The sequence below is a fragment of the Argiope bruennichi genome, chromosome 7, assembly GCF_947563725.1.
Source record: "Argiope bruennichi chromosome 7, qqArgBrue1.1, whole genome shotgun sequence".
NCBI classification, from domain to species: Eukaryota; Metazoa; Arthropoda; class Arachnida; order Araneae; family Araneidae; genus Argiope; species Argiope bruennichi.
This window is the reverse complement of record NC_079157.1, coordinates 103,701,218-103,720,570: the sequence shown is the minus strand read 5'-3', so window position 1 is coordinate 103,720,570 and position 19,353 is coordinate 103,701,218. Positions and strand designations below refer to the sequence as shown.

The 19,353-nt window shown below is 29.1% G+C and overlaps 1 protein-coding gene across 1 annotated transcript in view; it reads left to right on the top strand.

Moving 5' to 3' along the window:
* The window catches only part of LOC129975508 (A disintegrin and metalloproteinase with thrombospondin motifs 18-like), an 81,754-nt gene that overhangs the window by 20,688 nt on the left and 41,713 nt on the right, over positions 1-19,353 (top strand). Inside the window, exon 2 of the mRNA XM_056088570.1 lies at positions 8,464-8,539. Within this exon, the coding sequence (XP_055944545.1) occupies positions 8,464-8,539 (76 nt within the window). The remainder of the gene's footprint in view (positions 1-8,463; positions 8,540-19,353) is intronic.

The window sequence follows — 19,353 nt, the reverse complement described above, 5'->3', positions numbered from 1 at the left end:
AAATTGATTAATTCTCTGAGTACTAGCACAATTTTATTAGTATAAATGATAATTCCAAAGATAAGTTATATTTTAAAATCCATTAATTGAATGTTTCAGCCACAATAATAATTCATTCCACAATATTTATTTGAATTTATATTTTAAATGGAATATTAAAAAATAAAGCATATTATTTTATAATTTTCTACACTTTTTGTTTTTTGGTAGGCGAGCGGCACATATAGTCGTGCATACTTCCTACGTTACTGTTTCGGTGTTGCATTCAAATTATGCAGAAATAGCCCTTATTGTACAGTGTACATAACTTTACCAATATTCTCTAAAATGCTTTAAAAAAATCCTTAAGTTCTTTTTGATTTGAATGTATTATTTAATAATTTCTTTTTATAACATAATAGATCGTAAAAGCGAAATGAACGCATAATATGCTGAAAGAACATTTTTAGCGTTTTATTAGTCTCGTGAACCCAAATCACAGACTGGGACGAAATTTATTCTCGTTTCAGAACGAGTCGAGGAAAAAGGTTAAATGAGTTCAAAACCCTTCTACAGTTATCCACCAGTACACAAATCACACGCGAGCAAAACCTTACGGATGATCGTGGCGATTTTACACCATTTCTACTTACCTCTCACAAGATTATCTAATTGATTATCAGTTTCACGATTTAGCTAGTAACTTAATTATAATTTTGTTTCGAAGCTTTCCTTTTATCTGTTTTGTTCCGAAGAAAATTTCCTTGATTTGCTTTGCATAAAGTTAAATAAGTTGAAATAGAACCGCAGAAAAAAATAACATCTGTTTATAACAAAGGAAATAATGAACTTCGTTATAAATCAAGATGTATGTAATATTTTTTTGGATCACACTAAACGATCTATGCAAATTAAGTATTGACCCTTAGCTTTAGAATGGTGGGGTTGTGCCACTAGAGTGACGTTGAATTGCAAGCATAATTTCGGCTCCAAATATTTATTCATTGTCACAATGCTATTACTTAGCTTCTATAATTATGCAATTTGATTAGCTTCCATAATTAACAGATGAGATCCCAGTGAAGAGCTCTCTAAATTGATCAAATAAAAAAATTGAATTTTATGAGTTTTAAGTCTCAAGTATGCATGGAACCAAAAATCGCAGTAGCGGAGTGCTAAAGGTTAACTAATAATGATATCTACTGAAATTATAAACTATTAAAATTATATCATGGTGGTTTTCCCATCCTTTTACTTGAAAAGAAGATTATTTATTTCACAATAGATTTGTTTATTTTATTTAAAACTATTATAATATAAACTATATAAGAAACTTTAACTATAAAACTTTAATTAATAACTATATAAAAAAACTTTTTACTGCTCTTTATTATTTTAACAATTTGTTTTTGGTTCTCATTTTCAACCTCTTTCATTAATGTTTTTGGTTTTTAAATGTGAGATATCCTAACGAAACTGACTTCTTGTCTATTTAACTTCATTTACAAAATTTAGGATTAGTATTAGGGATATGTATATTCTTCGTTTGACGTACAATAAACGGATAGAAAAATTAAGAGGTATAGAATTTTTTATTAATTATTTACAATTCATTAAAAAGTTGTTTTTATTTACATGAGAGTAATTGCATTTCATATCCTTGCTCAACAGTTATCTAGCCAACTTAGTGAAATAAAAATAGAAAGCTCTTGTTTTACAAAGAGATGCTATTTCAAAATATCAAAAACAACTAGACAACGATATTTCTTTTGTTTCGATGTATTTGACCTATTGTCTGAGATTTAAAATAGGTAAAGTAACTTTATTTTCATGATTTATTTATGAATAGCTTCATCTCTTCAAGCAATATCCTTTGGGGAATCATAAATTTAATATGCATTATTGATGCTTTTTTTTGTGCCAAAATATTCGAATTTCCAATACAAGGTTATTACACTTGCCACGATAATCCACTCTAGCGTGTAAAAGAAAATTATATATGGACTGTCTCAAGCAACTGTTTGAATGAAATTTGATTTCGCCTTTTTTTGTGACAATAAAAGGGGAGCGGCTTTGAAATATCATATGCGAAAAAGCAAATATCGATGAGAATACTTCTATGATGGGAAGAAACAAAGCTGCACGAAAGTTTATTTCCTGATGTTGCCATTTTTTTATTTCATATTCTATCGTTTGCGAATTGTCTGCCTGCCATTCATTTCCGATGCCACGTGAGTATCAACAATAATTCGTGTTTAAAAGCATTTATAGTAACAAAAACGTAACATCCTTGTTGTTTACATGTCTTTTTAGTATGATGATAGGAATATACATTTTTTATGCCTTTTTATAAATATTTTTATTATTTATTTCCAATGCTGTGTGTAGGTGTGTGCTTCTACTGGTCATTGATTATTTAAACACGAAAGGTCATTCAAATTGTAATATAAAATACTGCGAATGTAATATAAAATTTATTTTATTGTTGGAAGAATTTTTGACCTGTCGATCAAAAATAACTTTGTGCTGTATGTTGCTTTTTTTAAATGTGTTAACCTAAAAATATAACGATAAAAACTTTGAGTTTCATTTCGATTACAATTTATTCGATAGCCGAACGGATTTTTTTAACATCTGATTATGCCTTATCTAAATATTTATTCGATTGGTTCTAACTTTAAAAAATAATTGCACTAAAGATATGTACATATTCTAAATAGATACAAAATCCCCTATTGTTTCAAGTTTTTAATGATTTTATCGATTTTACATATCGTGAGTGAAAAATATGACAGGTGATTTGGTAATTTCAGGCGTTTTTACTTTACAAAGAATACAAAGAGCTTAACACTATAATTAGCAAAGTATTGTACTCATTATAAAATTCCAATTCGAGATTTTGACGAATCCCCACGTTTCAGAAAAACACATTTTTGGAGCTAAGCCTGTCTATCAGTGAACACTATAACTTAAAATCTCTTAGTGATAGTCGAATGAAATTTGGTATATAGCTACTTCAAAATTGTAGATTTCTATCAATTTGGATTTAATTCATACGGAAGATGTTTGGCTGACTGTTTTAATATAAGCTTACATGAAATTACAAAACAAAGGAAATTTAATAGATAAAATTTATTTAAAAATATTTAGCATCTAAAATGTAGATTGTATCAAATTTGGAACCAAATCCATCAAGGGGTTGACCATCCGTTGGCCTGTACTTTCACAAGTGTGTAAACACGATCACTCAAACACGCAATGAGCAAAATGTATGAAATTTGGTATGTAATTATATATTTAGTCCTTTATCAAATTTCAGTTTTAATGGACAGGGAAAAAGATCTAAATACGCATTCAGTTTTCTGATAATTTTTTTTTTGTATTAATCGCATTACCATCATTGATACTTTCATAACTACCGTTCGCCAGTCATAAGTGATTAATGATGCGTCAGTACACTTATTAGAAAGTATGCGAGAAAACTTCAGCGAAAAACAATTCTAGTTATTTCTTACAGTTGCGTATTTCAACTCCTTTGTATACAATGACGTGTCGATTCAAGTCGAGGTTTTAATGTAATTGCCTGTAATTTAATGTAATGTCTGTGATTAAATAAATGTAGCAGTTAATATAAAAAAAACGCGAATTCTTTTGCTTATGTATGTGAAATGTCCTTTGCATTTTTATCTGAATTGCAATCTCAATAAATGTTTCAAACAGAATGTGGTATATAATAAGGAGATTAAATAAATTGGCACATAAAGGAAATTAAAATTAAAATTTGATAAATTCTATCCTTTTTTGTAGTAAAATTACTGTATAATAAATTATGCTTGTTTTCTTTCATAAATATACATTATGACAACAGCAAAGTTTGGCAACTGTTTTATATTAAACTAATTCCAAAAGCCAAAAAGCATCAAAAAAGGAATTCTTGTTTCTTGTGCATGGAAAAAAGTTATATCATACACTAATGTGATAGTTATGTTAGAAAAACCTCGAGAAATCTATATTGAATAAATTTAACATGAAAGGTTTTTTTCAACCCTCTTTAATTAACGTTTAATTAACGTAATTAACATAACTATATTTTTTATTATTTTAATTGATTTCTACTTTTAATATATTTTACAATTACTTCCTGCTTATCAGTTTTTCCCAAATTCATAATCATGGCATTGAAACAAAATTTAATATTATTATTCGATTAACCAATTATTCTGAAAATATTAAAATGGAAAGTATAAGAATTTTAAAAAATGGTAATAGATAATTCAAAAATAATTAAATCGCTAATATTTCTGAAAGTGAATGAAAAATTGCTTTCAAAATGTTATCTTTATAAATTTGAAAATTGTAGTGATAAACAAAAGCAAGTAAAAATAATATGGAATTCAATGAAAAAGGGATATTATACTGACATTGGACGAAGAAGGTTTAAGCCGGTTTTATTGAATGTGCAATAATAATGTTTCATATGTTGTATAGATTGATGAAATTCAGAGTTATTATATTTTTTATACCAGTAAAGGACAAAAATTGCCTTGAATTGGCCAGTACACCAACGTCCTTTTTTTTAGTTTTTAGTCTCTTTGTCTTTCGCCCAGAGACGCAATCGCCAGACATGAAGATTAACCTTAGGGAAACTTGATTTTGATTTTTGTCCTGCAATTGGCCAAATAACACTAACTTCAAAGAATGCAAGACAGAAGTCTTTTAGGTAATCACTGGCAAGGGTCAACAAATTTACAGATACTTCGTGCTCAAGGCACAACCATGTACAACCACCCCGCTGTCGATGCACAAGGTCTTCAACTTTCGTTCCAAGTGCTTGACCACGAACACTTATTTATCCGTTCTTTTTTATTTCTCTTTCATTAAATCATTTCTTTCTTTCACTTTTTGAATGACCGCTCAAGAGTTGCTTCCGTAATAAAGATCATTGTTTAAGTCCGGGGGCGAGGCTGCTGTCGTGGTTACGGGTACAGTTAGCACATTTTATCGAGTTATATCATTATGATAAAGTAGGGAGCGAAAGAACATTTAAAAGTTGAAGTAATGGTTCGTTGAAAAAGTTTCCTATGCATGAACTAATCCATAAAGTGGAAATAAGAAAAGGTTTTTTTTCCTGGCTTCACATTCTTTAAGTTATTATTGTGGTCCATCGGAATGATAGTTTTGTTGGAATTGTATGACGGTTTATAACAGAAAGGGAGGATTTTTTTTTAATAAAGAAAACTTTTCTTTATCCATGTGTTTTCCTAGAGTTTTTTTGTTTACTGATTTAGAGACTTCGAACTCTGCAGTATTTTAATTACAAAAGAATGCACTAAGAAAGTGCAAATTGTTTTATTGATGGTATAACAAAAATCATAAGAATTATATAGAAAATAATCCCTTCATAATTTTTTAAGTTAAAGAATTTTTTTATTTTTAAATTTAAAAATGAAATGAAGGGTCATATAGAAATTACTTCTTAACTATAAGTTTATCTGATTACAAATAAAAATCTTATTTCTCTCAATAATAGTGTATTTTTATCGTAATTGATTTAAAAACAACAGATAAAATTTCACTAAATAATAAGTCGGTCAACTTGTTAACTTGATTATACTTTTTTGAATTGAAATATTATGCTCCCTACTATTTTTATTGCTTGTTTCCAGAAGCGGAAACTCTCTAGCACATGCTCCAACAACTTTGATTTCGCAAATATAATAAAAAATAGAGAATGGAGAAGATGTTCATTTTTATATACTATTTATTTATTACAAGAAACATTACACATTTCGAATAGAGCGATACAATATGAAAATGAATATAAACATCAAAAAATGATGATGGAAAAGAGAGCGTGCGTAACAAAAAACTTTAATAAAGAGATCCTACTGCGTATCTTCCCTCCGTAGAGTAAAATCATTTAATGGTGATAAGCGTCTTTTCTGAAATGAAGAATACGAAGTTAAATAAAAAGTATATCATTTCATTAACCATTTTGCTCCAACTCAATTTTTTTAACAAATATAGATTCATCTATTTACTTAAACATTTAGACGGTATAAATTTAAATTTACTTATTTTATTTCTTTATAAAATATCACAGGATATGAAATCAATCGACTATTTTTTTTTCCTTCTTTTTTTAGGATGATTTTGTATGGTTCATAAATATTATGTTATTTCAAAGGAATGTTTGAGCAAGAATATAAAATTTGAATTTTAACATATCGGAAAGGGAATGAAAAATCGATTACAAATAGGAAATAAACCAATTTAAATAAAAGCATTGAAATAATTTTGGATGAACTGAATTAAAATTTTCTTTAGAGCTTTTTAGAATATATTTATGGTGCCATTATGACGATTAAACACAAAAGTAAAATCATATAGGGAAACGCTTTATAAGAGTTATTTTATGCGGAAACGTTATTAGTTTTCCGGAAATATTATTAAAAAAATATTGTAATCGTCAAAAATTTCAAACTCTATATTTTGACGAATCTCCACATTTCCGCTTTTCCAATATTAAAACATATTGGAATTATGTTCATCTGTCTGTGAACATGAGAATTTAAAAACGCCTTCAACTAGATACATGAAATTTGATTTATAGAGCTTGCACCAAATTTGTCGACTTCCATTAAAATTTGAACAAAATTCGTTCAGAGGAAATGTGTCTGTCAAAGTACAAGAGATAACGATAATTATATAATGTAAAGAGCTAGATAAATAATATTTAATACACAAATTTGACATTCTGATCAAATTTTGAGCTAAATCTGTCAAAGGGTTGACCGTCTGCATCGCTACTTTCGCATGCATGTTGAAGCAATATCTCAGAAACACAATAATATAAATAAATGAAATGTGATATGTGATCTTCAAACTGCGCACCGATAATTCTATATAAAATTTTGTTTTTCATCGGCCGAAAAAAGGTGTTCAAAATACAAATTTTATTATCTTGTACTTGTGTATTAGCCGTATACTGGCGATTAATCGTGGAAAATCATGTAATAAAATGCAATGCAGTGCCTTTTGATCGAAGGTCCACAATTTAATGCTGAGGGTGGGGGACAACATTTTTATTATAACGTACATTGGTATTATAGCTTGTGTAACAAAGAAAACTTTCTTCTTTTCAATGGTTATATTTACTTATCAAAATCGACTTAAAATTTAATGATGTCCTGGGAAGCAAGAAATATGAATTACTGAGACGTTATTTATCATTTGATTTTGACTTGGTCTGTTTGAAAGATAAAAGAACAGAACATTTTACACTCTTTAGAGCTAAAACCCCCTTCCAAGATTTACTATACATATTCATAGTAAGTATAATTAGTATTCAATATTTGATAATTTATTTTTGATATTAAAATCAGAAAATTCTCTTATTCTTGTTTATATTTGAAGTAAAAGCAAGACGGCATATGCATGTCTCTAAAAATGCTTTTCATCATCTAAAAAATGCAAAATTCGCTTACTAATGCAGAGGATATGCAAAATGTATATGCAATATGCAATGTATAGTGCCTATATGTATGCAATGTATACTAAATATGCAAAATGTATAGTGCCAAACAGTGATATCCTTTCAAAATCTAAATCTGTTTTGTTGTTATTATTATTTTTCTAATTTTTTATTTCATTTCAAGGAACTTCACTTGAATTTAAATTGGATTAATGTAACATATATCTCAATTTTTTTCGAAAGTTATTGGCTTTTATATTTTTGAAAAATCTAATAATTTTCATTATTTTAATATCCTTACATGTTTGAAGATTTCTTATCTTCAAATATTAGCGGAAAATAATTATTTCTTAAACAATTCTTGCGTATATTAAACTCTAAAAAAACACAATTTTAATGGATTTTCAAAGATTTTCGATACTATTAATAGTGCCTTTTAGTTTATTCTTGGAGAAAACGTGTGTATTTAATATTTCAATTTATCTCTACATTTCAAATATGTATTAATTTGACAATACCTAAAGTATACTAGGATTTGATGAGATTACTACAAATATTTTCTTCTATAATTACATCTTTTTCGTTACGTAAATTCCCTCAGTAAATCCCTTCATTTTTTACCAACAGACAAAATTTAATATACAGTTTTTGAAACTGTAATAAACTGGGAAATAAAAATGCTACGGATTATGATATTGTTTTATTAAACTTTCTATTTTTTAAATGTTATTTTTTGCCATAATTTGCGTATTTCCGTATATATAAGCAATGTTAAGTTTTCAATGCATTAACAATGATCTAATATCTAAAGTATAAAAGCTCTTTTCATTATATTTAAATAAAAGGTGAATAAATTTCTGCTCATTCTGAGATTGAAAATACAGAATATTTTTAAAGAAAGATTGTATTTCTTTAACGGAAATATGAATTCTAATATACTGAAAATTAATCTGTATTCTTTAAAATAGTGTTTATGGATGTTAAATAATATATTCCTTTTTCTGTTACAGAGCTTAGCCCTTTCATCTCTTCATAATATTTTCACAGAATCAGAAAAACTGGTTCTCTTAGGATCAAATAAATCAGGTGAGTATCTTACATTTTAGTGTCCAAGATAAAATAGCCATTTATAAAGCAGATTACTTTGCCAAATAAAAACATTTTCATTTTTTTTTTTATGTTGCTTCTTGCAGTAATTGTTTCGCATAATTTAGTACTAGTTTAAAATATATATAAAAAATAAACCAACTAAGGAAATGGTTCTCATCTTAATTATTAAATGAAATAAAATTTCAACAACTTGTTGATGAGAGAATTAAGATTTTAATGTATCAAAGAGAATTAAAAGAGATTTATGCATTATTTTACAACAATTAAAAAAACCAAGATTTAAATATATTTACAAACATAAAATTAATTTAATGATTATAATCAGCAAGTAGCTTAAACTGATATAAACTTTCTTCTTTCTTCTGTAGTAATTGAAAAATATTTAATTACTTTTCTTTGAGTAACTCCCAGTAAAAATCACAGAGCAAATTACTCAACAATATGATTATCTATGTACATCAGCTTTCATTAATTTAATTTTTAAATTATTAAACATTTCAGTAGTTTATCTATCAGAATTTTCTTCAAGTTTCATGAGTTCAGAAAATGTTGTTGTCTTTTGTAAAAATTATAAACTTTACAAACAATCGTTATGATTTTTGCTTCCCTTCTTATTAATTTAGAAACATTTTATTTCACTTAATGTGTTTATTTATTTCTGATATAGATTGAATAGCTAAATAACGCAAACATTTACAATTCCTTTGCTGGCGTCCTGGCATAGGGGTAGCGCGTCTTCCCCGTGATCTGGGCGTCCCGGGTTCGAGTCCCGGTTTGGGCATTGTTGTTCTATCTGTGAGATGTGTGAATGTGCCCTCCTGTAAAAAGGGGTTGTGCAAGCGAATGAGTGGTGCGTGAGTGGCAAAGTCGTACTCTTGGCCCTAGTTGGCGCTGCTATAAAAAATAAGAGACGTTCCCCCTCAGGCTTAAATCGCTGTCTTCGTAACAGTGGGCTTGTCAGTGGCAAGTGCCATAAGAAACAAACAAACAACAAACAGTTCCTTTTAAGGACTTTTATAGATTATTATTACGTAATCTTACTTACATCTTTTACCCAAAATGATATTTCTACATTATCGAAGATGGTGTTCAATAGTAGCCCGTTTTCATTGGCGAAGAGAAATTGCATTTGTTAAAGAATTCGAAGCCAAGACTTAAAGAATCTCTACTTTTTTTAAAAATTTTTGCACCATTTTTGGAACTATTTTTCTTTACCTATTAGTGAAAATAAAAATTCTCCATGAAACTAGGATGGGAATAAGATTTATGATATAGAAGAAAATTATCAGACAATTTTTGTTATATTTTCGAAAGTATTACATCACATTGTTAAAGTAAACGAGAGTTCAAACTGCCTGTGACTAAAATTTTATTTATTAAGCATTTTTGTTAAAAATGCCGTAACAAATCAGCGGGAGGGATATCTCCACAATTTTCTCACATATTTTCTCACAAAAGTGTTATACTTCTCTCCCCACATAAAATTGTAGGCTTTGGATAAAATCAGGAATCCCTTACATGATATTAGTGGACAAATTACGGAATATTGGCGCGAATCTTACGGCTCTATTCAATTGTGGGATTTTTGGTGATATTTTTTGGCGATTGATCTTTGACATGCTTTTCGAAAATCGAATATGTATTTTGGATGCTTTTTTCGATCGACTGAAGCAAAAATTTGTCATAGAACTACAACTGTCGTCACAAGATTACATACAGAATTTTATTTATTTAAGTCATTCCGTCTTTCAGCTATCGCATTTACACGCATGAAAAAATAGAGAGAAACAGAGAGTCAATTCTTCGACAAATTTGGTTCAAAATTTGAAGCGGGTCTACATTACACAGTTTTATTTTTTTCCAGTTGTTAATGTTTTGTACTAATCGAGCTCACTTATACTCGGACAGTTGGACAGAATAAGTTCCTTAGAAGGGTTTTCGTTCAAAATTTGATACAAATATACATATATGGTGTTAAGACCACACAAGAAATTTCAGCCATCTAGTTCAAAACATTTTTTAGATATCGTGTTCGTTGGTAGACAGACATAATTTCCAAAAATATATTTGTTTGTTATTTTCGTCAAAACCTCGAGTTAAAATTTTGTGACTATTGCAATATTTTCTCTAAAGTAAAAATTAACCTATGCAGAATTAGGACTGTGATATCTGTAGAAAGTCTCGTGGATAACAGTTTCAATATCTGGTATTTAGAACCCAACATTACATTGCATATATGTTTTCAACCATTCTTCTAAGACTTTTTCATGAAAAAAAAATCAATTTTTCGTCATGTAAATACACATGAAATGCGTACCTCCAGTTAAATTTTAGAACCCATTTTAAATAATGAATTGAAGGAAACGACATGAAAGAACGGCAAAGCTCAACAAAGCATGCGCTCTTGGATGTCTATCACATGACAGCTTCGTTCCATTAATTGTTCAAAATTTCTTTCTGATTTCGAAAATTTAGGAATTTCACACATTAAAAATAACTAGACACAAACAAAGTGATGATCACATAATGCAGATCTGAACAAATAATTTTTTACAACCAATCTTTACTTAACTACTTAATTGTTTTTTAATCTGATTATTGAACTCCTCCCCTTTCGTGAATGTGTTGTCTTATTGCTTCGTTTAAGAATTCGTGCAATTCTTCAGCTGTCTGTGGATTGCGTTTAATTTTCGTATCAAATTATAGCATCTTTGAATGATTTAATTTCGGTTTATAAGTTTGAAAAATGATAATTCCATACTAGTAAGAAGTACGGGAATATATGAAAAAGTTAACCAGACCAAATTCTTCTTTAAACAAGTTTATACGTTATTCACTCTATAAATTTATAATATGTAGAAATTATTTCTACAGATGGAACCGAACAAATGTCAAAAGCGCTAACATTCATTGGTAATGTTATAAATACCACCTTCTACCAAAACTTCTACTTAATGACTTCACTATGCTAGTAAAAAACGTGAGATGAGCTGAAAGCGTGCATTACATGTTCAAAAAGAATCGCCTGCTTTGTCGAGACACCGATGACCTTTATAATACTGACATGCAAACGAGATCGGTTCAGTGTTTTCGTCCAAAACAATCATGCAAATGATGTGAACGATCAGTAGGTCTCCACCCATGTCCATTTTCCCTCAGAAATACCCATCAGTGAAACCATTGCAACAGCCGGTTGGAACACCCATTGCTCTATCCGCCCAAGTTGTATTTTCATGCTCGTGTGCAAAGGGGTGCTGAGTTGTATATTTCCTGCGGATGGCCATTCAAAAGACTGTCCTACTTGAATGCGAATCGACAATGGGAAACCGAAGCTCAACACTTGTAACATATTTTTTTTTCTTTTTGCAAAGGGATGCATTGCAGAAAATTGTCTGTCCCATGGCCGTCCATTTTTGATTAGGGGAGGAGACTGAAAGGACACTTGACATTTACCAATGGAATCGGATGGAACCTGAGGTCAACATATCACGCAAAGTCACGGAAAACTGTCTCTTTCAATCAGCACTTTTTTTCTGTTTGAACATGGGAAATTCATATAATTGCTTAACTTTCGATTTCTATTTTTATTTTGTCTCTTTCTGAAACCATATGTAAAATTGAAGCTGCTCCGATAGCAGGCAATAGAGAAACAAATTACAACATGGAAAAAAGCTCATTAGAGACTTCATTTTATTCTTGATCTTTGCTATTGAGGTGATAATTACTTTTAGAAATATATAAAATGCGGGATATTGAAACAAAGCTCATACATTTCATTTACAATATTATTGTTTCTGATAAATTAATACATATTTTATTTATTCTATTGCCTCCAATTTTAAGACTTCTAGTAGTTAATTTATTGCTGCATGGGGAGAATAATTTTAAATATAAATATATTTTTTCCGTTATCTTTTAAAGCTTCAAAGATTCGATATCGACCTTTAATATATTAAAGGTCGATTTTATTTTCAAAAGTAAATTATCTAAATTCCTCCTCGCTGTATAAGATATGGATATGTGGTCTGTATAAATTATTTAAAATTGCTTTTGCTTTCTCATACAAAAAGAGAAAGTACTACAATAATCAAAGAATTTCATCTTTAATTTTTGATGTATGTTTAAATTTTATTCCTTCTCCCTCAGAGTTAAAAACATTTTAAGAATTATGTCTATCTGTCTGCAAATACACTTTCAGAATACATTTCAGAACTGGAATACATTTTGGTCGGAAGAAATTTTTTGGTGATATATTGCTTTTTATTATCATAATTCTAGTTCTGTATCTTATTTTCAGTCAAATCCATAAACTGGTTGACTGTCTATTGATATTTATGTTCGTCGACACGTAAATGTGATAAGTGAAAAAAAAAAAGTTACATTAATGGAATTTGGTATGTTGCCTTAATATTTGTACTATATCCATTTGGACTTTCGGACTAAGTATGTTTTAAGGGGGTCCGGGACACATTTTGAAAATTTTTTTATTAATTAATTTAAAATTTTGAAATTTTTTGTACTGATCAACCATTTTATTAATAAGCAAAATCACAACACAAAAGTTTTCAAAATTTCTTTTAAACTTAAAATTTAATTTTTTTTTTTTTTTTAAAGTGACGTTGTTTTAAATCGATATAACTCAAACTATTTTTGATCAATTTTCAAAATTTTTTCATTAAATCAAACACAAATATATATTCTTTCATTTTGATTCGGCAATTTAAAAAATATTAGTTAAAAAAAATTTTAAAAATTTGAATGAAAATTTTGAAAAAATCTTGGGTACTTTTTTAAAAAAAATTTATATCTTGAAAAGTAATTTTTTTTAAAATTTGCTGAATAAAAATTAAAGTAAACAGTTTGAAAAGTATGTGTTTCAAATTTCAGACCTCTATCTTTATATGATCTGGACTTATATCAATTTGATCACAACAAATAATGAAAAAACGCAACATGGTTAAAAATGCGTTTAAAGTTTAAAAATAAAATTTATAAGAATTAAAACTATTTAAATACCTTTAAAAGCTTCCAGATGCATAAGAGACACCTCCCTTCCGCACAAGTGTTTGGTTTAATTAAAAATTTATTTCCAAAAAATCAAAAATTACGCTAAAACAATGCCAGGAAATGTCTATTTACATTTAAAGAGATGAAGTTGCCATGGCAACGCCTTTGTGACAGTTGGAATTTCAAAGCAGTGGTCAACAAAAATTATATCTCTCGTTCTAATTAAGATAGAAACATGATTTGCATGTTATTTTAAGCAGAAAAGCATACAGGAGTTTTTCAGCTAAAAAAAAATTCGAAAATTTGACGATTTATGTGTCCCGGACCCCCTTAATGAATATAGACTTTTCGAAATCGATTTCCTTTGCTAAAAAATTACACATAAAATATGACATATTTAATAAAATTGGGAGGAAAGCACTCCAAATGGTTATTTCCAAAATTTGTTCTGTTTCTTTTATCATTATTATTATTAAAATCATCATAAATAAATTTTTAACAAAGCTTACATCATAAATTTCAAAGCATGCAACACAAGTTTAAAACACGTATCACAAATTTATAATCACTGTTCGATACTATCCACCAGATTTCCGTTTGTTCCAGATTTCCACCGTCCTTATAAATAAGCCTCGCCCTGCCGCGCGCCGTTCCAAAATTTATTTGAAACTTTCCGCGTAATCTGGACAGTTGTGAAAACGCTGCGGAATCCCACCCACGCGCGCACAATAGTGCGGCGAGCGTCTAATCCTTGCGTCACAACACAAAGGGGTGATTTCTCTAACAAAGGGACAGTTCCAAATGCGATTAGTGGGTCTCAGATGAAAGGGATCAAAGTTGGTCAATGGACAGCGGCTCGCGGTTTAGAGGGTGAATGCACCGATCGTAATCCGATTTCAGGGAATTAAAAGGCGTGATTTTTACTGTTTTTGAAGAGGCAGTGCGGGAGAGGAATTATGCCGAACAAGGGGCTTTAGTAAAATTAATTTTATTATTAGTGTTTCCGTTACTGTACAGGGACACTCATATTTATCGCTAAATTATTGAAGACCATAAGTAAAAAAGTATTAGAATAAAGTTTGTTACAGATTATAAGATTCTACTTCTATTTCTTATAAAGCATAATAATCGTTAAATATTTCGATCTTGAAATTTTGAAGAATATCCTATTCTAGATATACTCAATTATTGATGATATTTACTATTCGGTTACTTTACATGGCCTACCTTAACCCTTTAAAGGGCCAATTTTTTTCTAGTCATATTATGTTAAAATATTTTTAGGCTTGTAATTAGAATAAGAAAAGGGATTCATTTAGCTTATTAGATAAATTTAATTTGATTGATTAATTAATTTGGTTAATTAATAATTAAGTGACAAACCAAGACACATCATTTTGTGTGAGATAAAGAACTGAAGCATCTAAGTTTCTGACTTACTAAAAAAAATTGTCAGAACTTAGATACTTTAGATGATAAAACTATATGCCAAATTTTATTCGCCCAGCCTTTAACCATTTTCAAATAACATTTTCCCTTGTATTCAGACAGACAGACAAATTTACGATGCATGAATTTCGCCTATAATTTGCCTGAACTTTACGTTTAAGATACGGAAAACATGCATCAATTTGCATTCTATTAGATTAAAACGTTTTTGAATCCTTGTCTTCTCATATCAGTAAACAGACATAATTTTAAAATAATGATTGGTGGACTGAGAAATCTGAAAAGGAGAAATTCTTTAAAATCTCAATTACGGATTTTTTTTTTTTTTTTTTTTTGCTATTGCAATATTTTTGCTTTCTTTACTTCGTATATGGGAACGTAGGAAAGAAAGTAATACTATTTTTTTTATTCTCTTCAGTAATTTAATTTCTCTAAATTAATTTTTGGGAACTAAATGAATGTTTGCACGGAATAACATTATTTCATTTTTTTTTTAAATAAAAGCTTGCTTTAAGAAGTCGTTACAGAGTTTTCAAATGAATTCTATAATAAAAAAAAGAGAAAAGACGAATATTACGAAATCCAGTACCAATTTGAAGACATCAAAAGTAATCTCGCCATTTCTGCTCTGATTCTAGCATTCAACTGGGTTTTTCTATTCCTCCTTCTTAGATATTGCCTTTTTGCCCATTAACTCACAATAGGAGAGAAACGCGCCTATGATCTTCGCATTGAAAAAGTTGTAAGCAATTTCCATCGTTTCTTTGACATTGTTTTCTCTTTTTCTTGTTCCATTTTCTTTACTTCTTTCAATTGCTTTAATCAGAACTAAAGCAATCGTTTCAAAATTTAATGCGGAAGAAGTATACTATCCTTGTATTTGTGTTTCTGTTCTTACGTTTTTGTAAAAAGAATTGGTAAGTTTTAGCATGGAATTGGATTTAGCTCAGTATATATATATATATATATATATATATATATATATTAACTGGTGGAAAATAATAATTCTATGAGTGACAAAATTTTTATTTCTTCACCTAAATTTTGAATACATCACTTATTCTTTACAAATCTAAATATTTTTACATGCAAATGTTTTATAAAATTTCTGAAAGTTCTTTTAATGTTTTTTTCAACGTTTACTTATATCAAAGGCGTTACAAAACACTTTGAGATTTTTTCAAGTTGTTATTTCTTACGGCACTTGCCTTAGGCAATCCCGCTGTTACGAAGACAGCGATTTTAAACCGGTGGGGGAGCGTCTCTTGCTTTTATAGTAGTGCCAACTAGGGCCAAGAGTACGACTTTGCTACTCACGCATCACTCATTCGCTTGCACAATCGCTTTTTACAGGAAGGCACATTCACACATCTCACATATAGAACAACGGAAGAACAATCATACCCAAACCGGGACTCGAACCCAGGACGCCCAGATCACGGGAAAGACGCGCTACCTCTATGCCAGGACACTGGCAGATTTTTTTCATTTATATCATAAACTTTATTTACATTTTGAATAATGCGTACATTTATCATACATTTTATAACCATTTTATTTTTTGATTAATGTCATATATTCATTAATATTATTATATTTTATTTATATTCGAATAACATTTTACTTGAGTCGCACTTGATAAATTATTTTTTAGCTTTGCATGTTTTATAAATTTTTTGAATGTCAAAGGCTTTTTTCCTGTACAACGTGAAGATTTTATGTCACTATTAGTTATTTAGAATTGCCGAAAAAACGATAATTAATATTTTTTATCAAATGGTTGTATAATGATATTTTTTTATGGTCACGTATCATATTAATTGGAAAATTCAAAAAATTGCATTAAACTTCTATGCTCTGTTAATTTTCTTTTCATCTATAAAAAACAATATATTGCATAATTATCTCATATTTTTCATGCTTTTTTCTCTTCCAAGATTAAATTGAATTCATTTTTTAAAGGATTCTATTATTTAAATAAGACTAATTGCTAGCCACACAAGGTCTATATTGTGTCGGGTCTTATAATTTTCAACAATCATAAAATTACATGATAAAAATATTAAATCTTGTAATTTTAACAGCTCTTCTTCATTCACATGTTTGACTCCGACGTTTAATAACACACTTGGCGTAAATGCAGTTTGAATGATTTGATGTAATCAAGTCTCGAAATATAATCTGCTACTGGGTCCAGATGGCTTGATTCCTTACTTTTGAGAAATTTGGAAAATCTACATTGAAAAAAAAAACTCTTTTACAATTGATATAGTGAATTCTAGTTTACAATAAATTGTCCAAAGTTTTAAAAATAGTTTTATATTCCTACAAACATTAAAACTACTAGATTTCTCCCAGTACTGTTATATTACTAGCCTCCTTCGTTAAACAGTTTTTCGCCAAAATATTGATTTTATTTAATTTTAATTGAATATTTTATGTATAATTTGATATTCGTGGTTAATTTTAAAAAGAAATTTTTAAATTTCAAATTGTGATAGACAATTATCCTACGTTTTTTAGTTGTCTGAACTTGTCCAAACTGTTAATTACATAAATTCTCCTGATGAAAAAATAATAAAATTAAGCTGCCGCTGAACATTTTAAGCAAAAATTCAGACGAACGGAATTAAAGTACAAAAGGTTTAAAGATAGGCAACTATAATATTTGAGCTTAATGGCTGTATTTTTTAATATCTTTACTATCATAGAAAACTTGTTTTGCATATTACCTGAAAAAAGATGAAATGCTAAAAGGAAAAATTTTCAAGGATATTTATTTTTCTTCCAACAGTGGAAGAGAAACACACAATGAAATGTTTGTATTAAAAATGGGAACGTTTTGAATTCAATTGCAACAATGAAAAATATTATTGTAAATAATGCATAAAGCATTTTTGAAAATTTATTAAAATTAGATAAAATACTGGACGAAATTTAAATAAATTATTTAAAAGATAATTTTTTGAACTTTAAAGAAATGGGAAAATATTTTTGTTTAAAGTTATTTCAGAAATCATTCAATGTAAAATACCAACATTTTACTTAATTTTTAATTTATTAAAATTCTAATTAAACTACAAGTAATCATTCTCAAGTGCATAACCCCACCTTCCAAATTATACGGCCACTAAATTTAGTAACTTTGAATCCAACGGTTTGAGCTTCTTGAGTGCTAACCGATGTGCATGCGCATATTCGTTTTTATTATTAGTAGAGATACGAATCATAGCCGGTGTCCTGGACTAGGTGTAGCGCTTCTTCTCCGTTATCTAGGTGTCTCGGATTGGAGTCCTGGTTTGGACATGGTTGTTCTTTATCTGTGTTCTATCAGTGAGGTGTGTGAAAGAGCTCTTCTGTAAAAAGAGGTTGTACAAGCGAACGTGTGAGTGACATCTTCATATGAGTTAAAAATCAGATTTCTACCCTCTGCTGAAGTCTCAGGAGCCTTTACTCTCAGAAGCTCCTGCACAAACTCGGCTTAAATCGCTGACTTTATCAGTTGGCTTGTGCAAGTGCCATAAGTGGCAACAACATATGAATTATATATTAGATATGTACAACTAGATTGCCAGCTGCCGACCATGTGAGGATATAGTTCTTGTGCAGGCCGGAGCTGCTATATTGTGGCTTGATATTTTCTTCATAAGGCTTCGACCATTTATATTATTTCAGATATTTACAAAAAGTTTCAATTAACATAAAACTTGTCCCAGCAAACGCTGTTTAAAGCTGTTTTTAAGTAATATACATATCGTGCTGCCAAAGGTAGTTGACTATAAACCATCATTTTTGGAATAGATAAATAAATGAATGCTTAAATCTATATGAATGATAAATGTTTGTTTGGAAATATTTAATGCAAATCTAGAGTTTTGTCAGTTTTAATGAAAATTGGCACACTTTTTCTTCAAAACAAGAAAAAAGCTCTCTGTCAACTGTCCAAAATTAATTAAAAATTAGGCATGTTAATTAAAAATTAGGCAAAGTTAATTAAAAATTAGGCATGTTTTTGCTTACCTCCCAAAAAATTGAATACCTGATAACCTGAATACCTTGAAACTGAATAATTAGCTTTTAAATGATACTAGTTTTATATCCTCAGAAATTCTTCATTCATTTCAACAGTTCTCTAACATTAGAATTGATACATAATTTGTAACATTTTCACTGTCATGATGACATTCCACTGTTCCATCAAATCACTTAATTGCGCCCGTTTGCCCATGTTAAAATCAAGAATAAAATAATCACTTTGGAAGTGAACGGAGAAAGGTGTTTTTTTTATTTCGTAGTAAATACACCTTTTGATTTGCCTGCAGTAATTTGCCGTA